The sequence below is a fragment of the Eretmochelys imbricata genome, chromosome 1 (genome assembly GCF_965152235.1).
Source record: "Eretmochelys imbricata isolate rEreImb1 chromosome 1, rEreImb1.hap1, whole genome shotgun sequence".
In the NCBI taxonomy this organism is placed as follows: domain Eukaryota; kingdom Metazoa; phylum Chordata; order Testudines; family Cheloniidae; genus Eretmochelys; species Eretmochelys imbricata.
The window spans coordinates 17,901,050-17,917,148 of NC_135572.1; the positions used below are offsets into that span (position 1 = coordinate 17,901,050).

Here is a 16,099-nt window from a genome sequence, read left to right on the forward strand (position 1 = left end):
TAGGGACTTAAGTGACATACAGCTCTTAACAGCATCTCCCATTGGCTAGTTTAGGCAGCTCTCCACCTACCATGGTAGTTTCTGTGGTTCACATACCACTTCCCCCCACCCTGATGCATTGTTTATGGAGCCTAGGTACCCAACGCAGGCCCTATCACAATGCTAGTCCTGTGATTTTTTCCTAACACCTAGCAGGTGTTGTGACAATGAGCATCACAAAGCCTAAACCCTTTTGGGAATCTAGCCTTAAGTGTTAAAAACATTTCAAGACCTATATATAAAAGTGAAGTATTTATTCTCTCATCATATATTAAGATGTGTGTGCTTCTAGTGACTGCTCTGACGTCCTTCCACCTTTATAAAACACACACACACTTTTAGCGATAGCTGAAAAATATCACCTTTACTTACCACATCAGCTACTAACTTAGGTTTCCACTCTAAATAAGGGCCAGAGTCCTCTTCCAGGCTAATTGAAGAACTAGAAATCGGCTTGCACATCCCCAAATCAGGGATTAGGAGATTACAAAGTTTGGTGCAGGGGGACTCTGGTACTAAAATTAGGGTATTTTAGGGAAGGAATAATCTCCTTCCAAGTACTGAGGACAAGCATCATGAGTTAAAAAAAAAAAAAAAAAAGGGGACTGTTTGGCACAGTCCATCACCTGTTTACATACTAGCATCTTCAAGGATGTGAACATATCAGGTTAGATAAACCTGTGCTCTACTACTGCAGAACCACCAGACATCATAAATGCCTTTTCTTTAGGGCAGTACACTGGAGACATTCACATTGTGTGGATACACGTAATCCCATATCTAACATTTTAAAAATTTTCATTTTTATTTTATAACAAGTCACGCAAAATCATGCAACAGCAATAAAGAAACCCAATATTCCCAACAGCATGTTCCTTGTGCTTTTATTGGGATTATGACAACTCTGTCAGAAGAATTGGCTACCATTTGGTGCCTATCATTCTCCAAGATGGTTAAGAATAGCCAGAATGCTGGAAATTACTTGGGAGGCAGGGGTATAAAATGGAGAAAATCAGCGCAGCAGAAACAGACAAGTCAGATAGTGGCGCAACTAGAAGTATCTGATCTTCATAAGATTTCAGCACTGGGTTTCACAAATGTGTCTAGCAAAAAAACCTGATCAGCATACGAATTGCACACTGTATATTAGTTTTACTCCTCGTTTGTACAGATGCCCCTCCAGCTCAAAAGACAGCCAGAAAGAGGTTTTAATGCAGAAATATAAAAAAGTATTTTATTTACATTTTCCACAGTACATGATTATCATTATGTTCTCTTCTATACAGCAGTGATCCCTTATTATAAGTAGCCATACTGGTTTCTGGCAAAATCACTCATTAACAAGGAAACCATACACATTCTCTTCAGAGAAGTAATCTAGACATTTTAAAAAGAATTTTAATACAATATTCTTTTCAATTAAATTTCACAATTTATTCAGGGCAAGTGGCATCTCACCATGTGCTGTGCAATATTTCAAAGAGCTATTGTGATGAGAGGGACAATAGTTGACAGTACAGAGATGCTGAAAAGCAGCATACATAGAGATGAACCGTACACAGTAACACTGCCTTTTCAAAATGTGCATGATCTTAGAAGACAACTCCCCCTAGTGCTGGATAATCCTCCTAAAGGATTTACTTGGAATTGGTCCCAATGCTGCTTTATTCTGCCTTCTGTCTGACAGTTACCGATTCAGTCAAGACAGAGACATACAGTTTGAGCCAAGCATATGTGATGCCTAGAGCACAGTATACAGAAGTAAGCAACAAAGGGATAAAAGGGAACTTCAGTTTCCAAGGGGTCAAAGGAAACACAATTTCACAAAAGATTTCCAGAGGCACCAGTTCAATGAGGTAGATAGTTTCCAGCCAGTTAAGCAGAGGCCCCTCTTTTCTGTGGGGGGAGGAGGGAGAAGAAAAAGAAAAAGATATTAAGTGTGATTTCAATTCAGAGTTTTCTCTTTTTTTCAGTGAACATGAGGCATGTTGCCCTTGTCAAGTCTTTGTCTTGCCCATCTGCTATACACCAAGTCACAACATGTTTTTAAACAGCACAATGAGCCAGTTAGAACTTCAGATATAGCCCCTTACTGAAATACAGTGCTTGATAGCATGTAATTAGCATAACATAAAAACTAATTTCTTTATAATCCTGGATTATAAAACTCAAATACAAGATTCCATGTTTTAGCAGCCTTGAATCTAGACCAGAAATCGCATCAGTAATTATTTCACTTCACTTTGCCCCACACCCGTCCTGCCAACATAAATGAGCCATGAGACCTTCCACAGCCTTTGATGCACATTCACTGCATGCCAGTTCTTCCACATTCAGATAGTGGACATGTCAGGTCATTATTTCTGGCTAGATATTTCCAGATATTGTTGGATCACCATAACAGAAAGAAAGCTTTATGATGGTTCATAATTCCTACATAAAGAGATATTTCCACTGTAAATATTCTTTAAAATATGTTTCTTACTACAGGTAAACCTTTATTTGGGGAGGGAGGTCTCAGGGGACACCATCTTTCTTGAACAAATCAAGGTTTCAGATGATCAGGAGCATCAGCCCCACAAAACTCAAATTAAGCTCTAGCAGAGGCCCTAAATTGTATAGGCACAGAACTTCAGCCCTGAAGAGCTTTGCAGAAGTGGATATTCAGTTAGTACTGTCCTGGAGGGCATACAAACCATCAGTTAACTGCAACTTAGAAAAAATCAAGGTGCTGCTGTGCTCTGTTGAAAAAGGTTACCTCTGGCAACAAGCTCAGTTTTGTACCTCCATACTCCTACAAATGCTGCTTCATCCCATCTGCTAAGGGGATTTCATTAGAACTAAGCATTGTCATTGAGATTATAACAGTTGCCTCTGCTGAAGAGGGTCCCTTGCTACCCAAGACACTACTTCCCCCATAAATCACAGCTTTCCCCTTGGGCCAGAGACTGAATGAAATCTCTCCTCTTCAAAGCATTTCAAAACAAAACAAAAACAAAAAACAAGAACAGAAGAAAGCCTGGCAGAGCATTCAAAGGGTAGAAACCAAAGAGTAAGATGGAGAACTGATTGCCTTTTCCACACAGATTCTTCTGTTTTCTACAGCCCATGTACATCCCTAGACTGTATAGAGATATGCACATTAGAATTGCTAAGAGATATGTTAGTGGCTTGGGAGATACTCTATAGTGGGGTCTTCAAGAAATTAATGTTGATCTCTCTTTGCTGGTATTTGTCAAAACATTCAGCACTTTGACAAGTTATACTGTATTGTTAATAAAGTACCACATCCAAATTCAGTGATTATGAAAGCTGCCATATGACAGCTTTGGAGACTGAAATCCTAATTCTCTAGCTATATAACAGGTACACCTTAGAAGGTGTATTACAATTTTGTACCTGACAACGCATTAACCCCCAATGTGGATGGACTGTTTCCAGGACCAAGTGGATAGTTTTGTTTCTGTGCCCATTAAAACTTTGGCTTCTCTTGCAACAGGAGTGTTAATTTTTGATGTGGACACCTGCCTACTGGGAAAGGGACTGACACCTCACAGTTTGGCCATTACTGACTTGGATCTGAACTAGTAGTATCTCAGTTCCACCCTCCTAAACCATCCAGCCCCACCACTACAGTACAGTACCCTCCAGTAATACAAAAAGTGTTTCAATAGCCTAAACATAAAATATTTGCTTAGTTATTACCTGAACAGAGCCCTCAGTGAAGAGAAGCTATAAACTGTGAACAGCAGCATGAGCAGTATTTTAGTTGTGATTTCTGAAATAAGGAACATTTTTAAAAATTCAACAAACTTGCAATGTTTTTGATTATTATTTTATAAGTTTCAGCATCCTTAAATTACAGATACAATAATTTAAACTACTTAGTACTAAATTTGCATTTTTTATTAAAGGTAATAAGAATCACTCTCTCCAAAGGGGAGTAGCAGAAGTCCCATTTCTTGGAACATCTAAAATTAGACTAGTGAATGTACTATTTGTTAAGGAACAAACTTGCATAGTCAGCATGATGATCAGTGACACAATAGGTCCTTCCCATTCATAACATCTATTGTACAAATTTCTTCATATTGAATCATTAGTTTCAGTGATTAGTGCAATATATATTAGAACCATATAATATAGTGGATTGATACTTAGATCCTGCCTTGTTTGACTAAGAAAAAACAAGTCTACTGGAAAACAAACTATACAAACCCATCCCGCACCCTCCATAAAACCAATAGTGCCCAATTATCTGATTAACTAGGAAAAAAAGTATGTAAAAGGCAAAGTAATAAATAGAAGTAAGAGTGCAAAGGAAATTTCTCACTTCTCAACACAGCAACCCCTCCATTTTAAAGAGCAGCATCACCAGATGTCAAAGGGAGTCCAAATCCAGACCCCACCCCCAGTAGAAGGATGCTTATCATTATGTGGAAACTTGAAGGCATAGAACCTCTGGAATGTGGCAGAACCAGGATCGGATAGCAAAGACAGGCTACATGATTCTATGAGAATTTTCCATACCCATCTTTATTAAAATACTGTAGTAGTCTGATCACTGAAATTTTTGCCCTTTGAAGTAATTCCCCAATTCTCTTGAGGCTTGGGGATTTTAGATTTGAGGAAAGATCACACTTGTTCAGGGTAGATAAAAATCCATGATTTTTTAAAAAGATAAATCAGATTTGATTTAAACTGGATTTTCTAATTTAAATTAAATATAGGTTTAGTTTTGAAAAATAAACCTATTTAAAATTAAATTTAACAGACAGCTTGTGTTAAGACCTAAAACTTATAATTTTTACAATTATTTAAATTAAATACAAAAATATTAAGCAGCATATGTTTGCTGTCATGGCTTAAAGAAAGTCAAAAAACTGAATTGGTGGAAGACACTGGCTAAACACCTGGACCAGAGTTCAATGAAGTGCTAAACCAGCTTTTGACAGCAGTAGTCTCCTCTGCAATTGCAGAGAGCATATTTCAATTTCATTTTCTTCAACTATTTCAGTTAAATGACTAGTTCATTCATAGTTAAGAAACCAAGCAGAAGTTGAAAAAAGCAGGAAAGATTGTTTTCCTCTTCCAATCTATGAATAAAAACTGGGGTGAGAGGATGAGATCTATTAGTTTGAAAATTTTGAAGGACATGGTAACCAGAAACAATTAATTAACAACAGATAATACCGCCTTTACTTAATCAATTGTTTTACATTTAAAACATGTTTTGATAAACTTTTTGATAATTTTTTTTCCTCATGTATCCAGTACATTTAAGATGCTGGTTTTGAGCATTTTTAATTGAATTTCCATCCAAATAGAGCTGGATGCCAATCACAAGTAAAAAATTAATCTAGTAAATAAATGCATTATTCACCATTTTCTAATATAATAAAAAATGGAAAAAAATAAGATTCTGAATAAATGTAAGCTAAGCTATATAATTGCTTAAATAAATGCGTATAGCTACAGTGTATACTCCAGGTTAGCAAAAAGCACCAAATGTATTGTAAAGGTTATATTTAGTTGCAAATCAACATGTTTTAATGGTTATCAACGAATGAGAATTGGCCTCTGTTTAGGAAAATAACTAAAAAGTACAAACATTATTTAAATTAATGATTCCTACCTGCTGATTTAAATCAGCAATTTAAATCATCCATCCTGCACTTATGTGCACAGCCCAAACCTTACACTTTGCTCTTTAGTGTGTTTTTGTTACTGCCCAAAACCCAGTTTCTCCTCCTTCACATGGCACCTTTCTGAAAGTGGCTCTTGGACACACAGTATAATGCCCAACACTGTGTACTTAGACTGTTTCTGGCAGCAGAGCTATCACTGAAAAAATGGAAATAAAATTAAATGAAGTAGGGGAGGAGGGAGAGAGAGAGAAGCAGCAGAAGCATGGGACTTTACCTGGTGGAGTAAACAGCAATGGGAAGAGTGAAAAATGTCCTGTAGTTGTCAGAGTCAGATAAATGCCAGCATGTTTTGGGCTCTCCACAGACAACAAGCTAAAATACAAGAACTTTGATTTACTTTTTGCCTCTTAGAAACCAAGCCTAATTTTACCAAAGTACACAAGTCATAGTTGACAGACTGAAGTCACCACAGCAACACGAGCAGTTTAAGCAGCTACTGCTGTACTAGCGGTAGAGGAAGTAAAATGGTACCCAGCAGGGGCCATTTCTTATACTCGGCAACCCCTAGACCCGAAACTGTGTAAGGGAGACACGCTCCTCCACAGAATTCATATTGCATCTTTCCCCCAAAGCATGTGGGTTTGGGGAAATAAACCACAGGAAGCAGCCAGCCAGAGGCTGAAGCTGCTGAGTAGCTGTATAAAGTAGTTCAAGGACGGACATTCAGGCATTGATGTCAGACTTCACTGAGAGTTCTTTCCTGTGCCAAGTGGTTGTTCATGCCAATCACCTCCTGCCCTCAACTTTGTTTTTCCAGTTACGCAATCTCCACCTAACCCAACCTCACTAAATGGATTTAAACTAGGGCTGTCAAGCAATTAAAAAAAATAATCACGATTAATCACGCTGTTAAACAATAACAGAATACATTTAAACATTTTTGGACGTTTTCTACATTTTCAAATACACCACAGAACACAAAGTGTACAGTGCTCACTTTATATTTAATTATAAATATTTGCACAGTAAAAATCAAAAATTGTATTTTTCAATTCACTTAATACAAGTATTCTAGTGCAATCTTTATAATGAAAGTTGAACTTACAAATGTAGAATTAAGTACAAAAAACATTGCATTGAAAATAAAACTATAAAATTTTAGAGCCTGCTAGTCCACTCAGTCCTACTTCTTGTTCAGCCAATCCTCAGAAAAACAAGTTTGTTTACATTTGCAGGAAATAATGCTGCCCACTTCTTGTTTACAATGTTACCTGAAAGTGAGAAAAGGCATTCTCATGGCACTGTTGTAGCCAGCGTTGCAAGATATTTACATGCCAGATGCACGGAAGATTCATATGTCCCTTCATGCTTCACCACCATTCCAGAGGACATACATCTATGCTGATGATGGGTTCTGCTTGATAACAGTCCAAAGCAGTGCGGACCGAGGCATTTTCATTATCCGAGTCAGATGCCACCAGCAGAAAGTTGATTTTCTTTTTTGGTGGTTCAGGTTCTCTGCATTGGAGTGTTGCTCTTTTAAGACTTCTGAAAGCACGCTCCACCCCTCATCCCTCGCAGATTTTGGAAAGCACTTCAGATTCTTAAACCTTGGGTTGAGTGCTGTAGCTATCTTTAGAAATCTCAAGTTGGTAACTTCTTTGCATTTTGTCAGATCTGCAGTGAAAGTGTTCTTAAAATGAACAACATGTGCTGGTCATTTGTGACACTGCACTCCATAATGCTTTATATAAATACGCTTATGAGTGTAAATATGACTTACCCGAAATATGTTTTATGCTAGATATGCCATGTAACATTTCTTTGCAAAGGTTATAATCTACTGAATATATTCATCCTATTTGTATGCATGTATCGTTTTTATATCTGAAGTTGTGAGCGTTGGCTCTGTGCTTGTATTTAAAGTGTTTGCTGCAGGAAACACATAAGGCAGATTTGGCCAACATAGGGTGAAAGGATCATTCAAGTAACTGGGAGTACTTAACTAACAATGGACTTTGGGAGAGACGCCAATCCACATTTGAGCTTTCCTGGGAACATTCAAACTAACATGTAAACAATGGCGTAGGCCTGCAAAAAGCTGAATCATTCATGGACATGTGACTTGCCCAGGTGGCTACAAACTCCATCTTGTTGCTGTGACTTTGCACAAAAGAACAAAGGGGTTTCCGCTCACTAGAAAGAAAATATAAAAGGCCCCGGAAGCCTCTCCATTTTGTCTTCAGCTGGCTCAAGAGACAGCCTTTCCACCCCAAAGAGATGCGTGAAAGAAACTGGAACAAAGGACTGTAATTACGGGGGTGAGAGTGATTGCTGGACCCAGGCCATAAACTACAACATTGGTCTGAAAAGGATCGGGCCCAGACTAGGAAGAAGTCTAGTCTGTGAAAGAAGCTTATTAGAACATCTCTGAGGGGGAGATTTACCTGTATTCAGTTTCTTAATGTGTTAGGCTTAGACTTGTGTGTTTTGTTTTATTTTGCTTGGAAACTTACTTTGTTCTGTCTGTTATTACTTGGAACCACTTAAATCCTATTTTATACTTCATAAAACCATTTTTTTTATTAATTAACCCAAAGTAATTAATACCTGAGCATCTCTCTATCACTGTTATAGAGGGTGGTCAATTTATGATTTTACCCTATATAAGTTTTATATAGAGTAAAATGGATGGATTCGGGGTTTAGGATCCCAGAAAGACTGAATACTACGTGCTGGGAAAGTCCCTGTTACCTGAGAAGCCCCTGGGCTAAATAAATCTTAGTTTCTGTGAACTGCAGGGGTGTGTGGCCCAACCTCTTGGTCTGTGCTGGAGCAGACTGGTGTGTTTAGCTCAGCAAGACGGGAGTGGAGGGAAGCCTTTTCTGGCGGGGGCGGGGCGGGGGGGAGTTTGTTCTCAGTGGTATCCCAGCATATCTAGTGACAGTCTTGAGGGAGTTTCTATGACTCAACCCATCACATCGTTATCTGAGACTGCTATAATATGAAATATATGTCAGAATGCAGGTAAAACAGAACAGGAGACATACAATTCTCCCCCAAGGAGTTCAGTCACAAATTTAATTAACGCTTTTTTTTTTTTTTTTTTAAACTAGCATCATCAGCATGGAAGCATGTCCCCTAGAATGGTGGCCGAAGCATGAAGGGGCGTATGAATGTTTAGCGTACCTGGCATGTAAATACCTTGCAATGCTGGCTACAAAAGTGCCATGCAAATGCCTGTTCTCACTTTCTGGTGACACTGTAAATAAGAAGAGGGCAGCATTATCTTCTGTAAATGCGAACAAACGTGTTTGTCTTAGTGACTGGCTGAACAAGAAGTAGGACGGACTGCACTTGCAGACTCTGAAATTTTACATTGTTTTGTTTTTGAGTGCAGTTATGTAACAAAACAATATCTACATTTGTAAATTGCACTTTCATGACAAAGATTGCACTACTTACTTGTATGAGGTGAACTGAAACATATTTTTCTTCATCATTTTTACACTGCAAATATTTATAAGCCAAAGTAATATACACTTTGATTTCAGTTACAATACAGAATACAATATATATGAAAATGTAGAAAAACATCCAAAATATTTAATAAATTTCAATTGGTATTCTATTGTTTAACAGTGTGATTAAAACTGCCATTAATCGCAATTCATTTTTTAAATCAATTAATTTTTTTGAGTTAATCAGGTGAGTTAACTGAGATTAATCGACAGCCCTAATTTAAACAGAACCAAAAAACTGAGGAACTAACTGAAGTTTGCAGCCATCATGTTGTTCACTCTGCTTGTATGTTCTATCCTTCTCCCTTACCCTTTACCTTATGCATTTAGTTGTAAGCTCTTTGGGGTCAGATTGTCTCTGTCTGTACAGGGCCTAGCACAATGGGGCCCTGACTCCAATTGGCCTCAAGGCACTGTCCTAACAAACAAAATGATGGTAAACAGCAAACTGCTGTTTCATCTGTCAAGTGACAGTGAGGCTCAGAAGCCAAAAGACTGGCCTTCACAAATATAGCATACTACGAAGTGAATCTCAAATCTTAGCAATTTAAAGAGAAGATCTGCTTAATCAACTACTAATGCTTATGGATAGGGATCCCTGTATTTCATAGCTACAGAATCCACTCCAGGCCACAGAGTTGTGCTACAGAATTTAAACTTTGTAAAAATGAATGTTCAAATCCTGTTTGTGAAGCAAACATGGAAGTAAGTGTAATCCAATGCAGTGATGCATGTCTGAATTTGCAGGCATCCTGAAACAACTGTTCAGAAGTGTGAGCTATCCCAGTCATCTTAATGCATTAATTCTAAAACTTGAAGGTGACAGGCCAAATGTTAATTTCGTTCCTGGTCATGCTTATTCAATAATCCTAAATCACTGACCATGCCTTCTTGGATACCAGAAGTCCCAAATATCCCTGTTTCCAGCTACCAAGATTTCCCCATAACAGTTTCTATGATGCAGGTATGTGTGAATATAAAAACCTGTAGCACACAATGAATGTTATGTTGTGGCTGTAGTATTGATTTTCAGATTTAATCCAACTAAAAGCTCCATTTTAAATTTAATGGAAACTGCCACAGGATTTCCAGTTGAATGCACAAGAGTGCCACTGAATTTAGGTTCAGTTTGCCAGCTAGCATTGCTTTTGGCAACCTGGTTAATTTTTTGTTAACCTACACAAAGTTTACTAAGTATCTGAAGCTAAACAAGTTAATTTATTGTCATGCTATGTACAATACACATGCCCCCAATGTTCAAATGGAAAGAAAGATAGGAAAGCATGTAGTAGTTCTATCTAGGAGTCATGACTCCTGGATTCCACTCTTGACTTAAGCAATTTGTTGAAAGCCATGCAGCTTCTTTGTGCCTCTATGCCCATTTGTAAAGTTAGTATAGTCCTTACCTCAAAGGGCTATTGTGAGGATAAGCTACCATTAGTAAAGCATGATGAAGTCCTTGGATAACAGGTTTTCCATGAATGCAAGGTATCTTTTAAAAGGAGATGAATTGCTAGGAGCACCTGAAAAGTAATGCTACCTTTTAGAGCAGGTGTGTGTTATTTTGCACCCTCGATCAGTTAATATGTTCCACCTCAGAGGGGGCTATATTTAAATGGTGGATGAAATGATTCTTATATGTAAAGTGAATTAGGATGCTTTAGTTTGAGAGGTTTTACATAAGATATGAATTCTCTGAATTATCATACTGAAAACAAAGTGACAATCCTCCTTTGAAAAGCTCCTCAATCATAGCCTGCAACCACATGAATCTGAGCAACTACCACTTAACAGGTCACTTACCTCAAAGGAAGAATAGTGAGGAGTATTGCTTTTTCATGCACATGCCAGCCAAACATGAACGAGCTCAGTGCACAAAGTATCAGGCATTGAAGAAAGCCTCTGGGCCCTTGGGGTTTAAACCAAAGACAGAAAACAGAGGGCTAGAAACAACAGGCAAAAATAAGACTTCAGTGTACAATTTCACAATCCTGTATATAAGCTATTGCACCCATATGAAGCTTTATGATGTTATTATTGAAATACACAAATGAGCATCCAGCTCCTGCTTTTACCACAGCACTGCTTTGCAGCATCCCAGGAAGGTATATATTTCTGGTGTGTATATGTAGTGCTGAAGGAAGCTGTCAAATAGACAACACTGGAGATTGAAGTCTTCCATCTATATAACAGTAACAACATGAGCAGCAGAAATGCAAACTTCACTCACACTGCCAAACAAATGGTGTTTTTCTGATTGTGGGGATCTGCCTCTGGGAATTTAACTGGAACCACCAACCCACTTCACATAAATGAACATCTAATGGCCGTTCAGTATATTGGTGGCCAAAGGATACTAATTGACAGTCTAGGATGAAAGGATTCTATATCCTTTCTACTTTGGTGGAGGGATAGCTCAGTGGTCTGAGCATTGGCCTCCCAAATCCAGGGTTGTGAGTTCAATCCTTGAGGGGGCCATTTAGGGATCTGGGGCAAAAACTGGGGATTGGTCCTGCTCTAAGCAGGGGTTGGACTAGATAGCCTCCTGAGGTCCCTTCCAACCCTGATATTCTATGATCCAGTTACCAGTCACCTGAGCCTTCTGCTCCTCACTCCATTAAAAAAGGTGGGGTGTTGAAAAGTGAGGGACCAACGCCATTATTCCTGTCTCCAGATAATGCTATTAGGAGCTCAGCAAGTTTTCCAAAGAGCTCTGACAATGCATCTCAGTCCAGTCTTGATACATCCCTTGAATTTTACTCAAATCACTATCTACAGAATTACTTCCAGCACAGTAATCAAAGTGGTTTTGACAGAGTTCGTGCTATAGGTCTGTCTGTTTCTGGAATACTCTATAGCTGACAGAGACTATGGATTCTAGGAATACTCAGAGAATGCTTTGTTATGCAAAATTACTACTACCTCAACATCCACCCTAACTGCTCTTTTCCAATACAAAGATACTTACCTAGTTCCAGAGCAAAAGTATATGAATTGGGTACACTTATGTTATTCAATCAAGGGAAAAGGGGACACAGAAATTAAAAACATATCAAAGACTATCATTTTTTTGAAGTTACCAATACGGAGATGAAGGTAAAAATTAGTGTTGCTAGTGGAGTCACAGAAGGAAGGACGGTGTGCTGGAATTCTTGAACCAATCCACCCGTCATTGAGGCTTTAGGAATCTTTTCAGGATCAAGGAATTTATATTTTATACCTGCAAGTGAACAGAATGTTTGTCAAATTGCAAAGGTACATTTTCAGCTATAGATACGTATTATAACTTTTCATAAAAATTAAGTATGTATATAACAACATTTAAATCAATATAAACGGCAACAGTTATGTGAACACAAAGATATGGCAGAGATTTCATGCAAGTTTCAATAATCAAGCTATTCTTCTACAGCAATTGGGAACCTAACACTATGCAATGCATAGAGCTGAAAAGCAAATGATTAAATGAATCTTAAAAACAAGCAACAAAATTTCATTCATTACATGAATTCAGAAAGGGAATTTGAGTACCACAGGGGCATTATATGCAAGTAAGCACTGAAAATACAGAACTAGTTTACTGTACCAACAACTGCTAATGTTTTGTCCACTGCATTGTACAAAGCCCAAAAATTAGGGGCCCAATAAGCATGGCAGAGGCCTCTCTTGAAAGGGAAAAGCCGTGAAATGACTTGAGGCAGTTGGCCCTGTAGGGAACAAAAAGAATAGAAGAGGACCCTCGTTTAGAGACTCTTCACAATTTTTTAAAATTGTTCAACTTTGTTTCTAAGGGCTTATCTACACTATCATTTAAGTCAATGTAACTTATGTCGCTCAGGGGTGTTAAAAAGCCACCCTCCCCACGAGTGACGCAAGTTACATCGACCTAAGCACTGTCCACCAGCATTAAGTCGGCAGGAGACACTCTCCCGTAGACATAGCTTCCACCTCTCATTAAGGTGGAGTAATTATGCTGATGGGAGAGTGCTCTCCCGTTGGCATAATGTGTCTTTACCAGATGTGCTACAGCTGTGCCAGTGTAGCAAAGTAGTGTAGACTAGCCCTAAAAGAAAGGTTAGAGGGCTAGGGAATAAGAAGACATTACCAGAACTGCAAAGGGTCCCAATGAAAGAGCAGAAACAAGGCAGACAATCAATCCCAGCAAAGTAATGCGAAGAAAACTGAAGCTGCTCCACTGGAGGGATCCATCTACAGAAAATTAACATTCGTATTAATAGAGATATTTGGGGAGGTAGAAGAGGAATGGGAAGCAAACAAATTGACTTGAGTAGTAAAGAAGCTAGTGCGAGTATCACCCTTAAGTGAATATCTTCAGTGAGTAATCAGTGTTTTGTTCAACAACTAGGTTTACAAATCTCAAAGTTATACCCATTTCTCAACTGCCAGAGAGCTCTACTTTAATTTGCTAGTTTATTATTTGTATTATAACAACACCTAGGAGTCTCAGTCTTGGACCAGGACCCCACTGTACTAGGCGCTGTACAAACATGGAACAAAAAGACAGCCCCCGCCCCAAAGAACTTACAAGCTTAATATAGGACAAACAGATGGATACAGACAAAGGAATAAAAGGAAATAAAAAGAAAAGGAGTACTTGTGGCACCTTAGAGACTAACCAATTTATTTGAGCATAAGCTTTCGTGAGCTACAGCTCACTTCATCGGATGCATAAAGTGGAAAACCCAGTGAGGAGATTTATATACACACAGACCATGAAAAAATGAGTGTTTATCATACACATTGTAAGGAGAGTGATCACTTAAGATGAGCTATTACCAGCAGGAGAGTGAGGTGGGGGGAGAGAAAACCTTTTGAAGTGATAATCATGGTGGGCCATTTCCAGCACATTTCCAGGAGTTAACAAGAACATCTGAGGAACAGTGGCGAGGAATAAACAAGGGGAAAGAGTTTTACTTTGTATAATGACTCAACTACTCCCAGTCTCTATTCAAGCCTAAGTTAATTGTATCCAATTTGCAAATTAATTCCAATTCAGCAGTCTCTCGTTGGAGTCTGTTTTTGAAGTTTTTTTGTTGAAGTATAGTCACTATTAGATCAGAAATCGAGTGACCAGAGAGATTGAAGTGTTCTCCGACTGGTTTATGAATGTTATAATTCTTGACATCTGATTTGTGTCCATTTATTCTTTTATGTGTCTCTACGTAAATGTTATCCAGTTTAGAACAGATCGTGAAATATATAGATTTGCTATATTTATAGAAAATCTTAGGCAGCTATGGTTTAGAATTAGAATGCCATTACTTTCAGCTTAAAATGCTTACATTTTTTTACACACCACTTATGAAATACTGCTCTAACTGCTGCCACTTTATGAGCTTGCATCTTCAACAGAATAGAAGGAACAGAGATAGTCCTTAGCACTATTTAGTGTATGCATGAGGAAAAGAACACTTATTGCCATGATAAATTCAAATGGACCATTATTTCAAAGTAGGTCTTAGCAGGAAAAATTAAATTCAGTCTACCTACATCTATTCTTTCTGATAACTAACTTGAACTTTATCATCATTGACTTTATTCTGGTAATGCAATATAAATGTCATTTTGCCAGTGAAATGTAAATCTATGACCATTAGTTAGAGGCCAGTGTCAGAATATCTCCTTTTAAACATTTAGACTGTACTTTTTACCAACTGGTTCCAAATAGGCTATTTGATGAAAAAAAAGTCAAGTCTGCAGCAGTTTGGGAAGACAACCAATCTTCATTTTGCTGGTAAAACAGCTCCAACTAAACAAGGCATGTTGTGCATTGACATGGATTTAATGACTTCTTATTGGTTTATTCACTTTTCATTCCTTCTTCTCTCTTCTGAATTTATAGACATCTGCAAAATACAATTAGTCTGTGGATGCCTTAACTCTCCTAGCGCATGGACGCAGTTGCTTTCAAATAAGTCCCATTAACTTGAGGAATTCTGGAGATTAAAGTGAAGAACATTCTTTGCAAGGTTTATATCCTTGTACTTGCTGTTCACTATGCATGAAGCATTCACCCTATTCCAATCTGCGTAGCCAGTACCGTCTCATTTAGATCTTGAAAACTCACCTCTTTGTTACGCCCACAATAAGTGGGTTTATATTTGTTCTCCTGGATCTTTTTTCTCCCCTTATTTTCACTTGCATGAGGAAATATCTTCAATGAGATGCCAGGATATAAAATCATATTGCTTCTAATCTTGTCTCTTACCGCATCCCCGCTCTATTATTTGTAACCTTCATTTGTTGTATAGTATTTAAACTGTAGATAGTCTTCTCTTTGGCACAGGGACTAGTGTCTTTCCTTTTCTTCTGAAAAAGATCTAGCATATCTTTGAACACTATAAAGTGAACAGTAATCCATAGAAATAGGGTTCGAAGGGACCAGCTGGGTCATCTAGCCCAGTGGTTCTCAACCTTTTTTCATTTGCGGACCTCTAAAAAATGTCAAACGACAGTGCGGACCCCTTTGGAAATCTTATACATAGTCTGCAGACCCCCCAGGATCCACGGACCACAAGTTGAAAACCACTGATCTAGCCATCCTACATCTCTCCAAAATAGCTTTCTGTAACACTCAAATTGTTCCTAGTCTTGGCTTGACTTGAGTCGTTAGAAGTACGGAAATGACATGAAGAAAGAGAAGCTTCTACAAGAGCAACTTAAAAAACAGTCTCCAATAAAATACTTTAAGTCAAAGCTTCTATTTCATTTGCATCCACTGAATAAATGTGGACTTATCGCTACCCCATCACCATTCTGCTTCATGCCAAGGTAATATGTCAGACTTATAAAAGAGAATTTCAAGGACAGTAATGACAGGTTAGCACTGAATGTAAATGTCATGTCTTTCTATACCTTCTGGGCCCTCTT

At 38.2% G+C, this 16,099-nt stretch overlaps 1 protein-coding gene across 3 annotated transcripts in view; it reads right to left on the reverse strand.

The window, feature by feature from the left end:
* Positions 1–1,448: 1,448 nt before the first annotated feature.
* ALG8 (ALG8 alpha-1,3-glucosyltransferase) overlaps positions 1,449–16,099 on the reverse strand; it is a 40,805-nt gene continuing 26,154 nt past the window's right edge. For 2 of the 3 annotated variants that reach the window (XM_077807372.1, XM_077807364.1), the window contains exons 7-13: positions 13,314–13,417; positions 12,795–12,915; positions 12,289–12,428; positions 11,012–11,151; positions 5,962–6,059; positions 3,745–3,817; positions 1,449–1,935 (exon numbers count right to left, since the gene is read on the reverse strand). In XM_077807372.1, coding sequence (XP_077663498.1) covers positions 1,704–1,935; positions 3,745–3,817; positions 5,962–6,059; positions 11,012–11,151; positions 12,289–12,428; positions 12,795–12,915; positions 13,314–13,417 — 908 coding nt within the window. In that variant the 3' untranslated portion in view covers positions 1,449–1,703. The remainder of the gene's footprint in view (positions 1,936–3,744; positions 3,818–5,961; positions 6,060–11,011; positions 11,152–12,288; positions 12,429–12,794; positions 12,916–13,313; positions 13,418–16,099) is intronic. The other variant, XM_077807380.1, reaches the window with a different exon arrangement.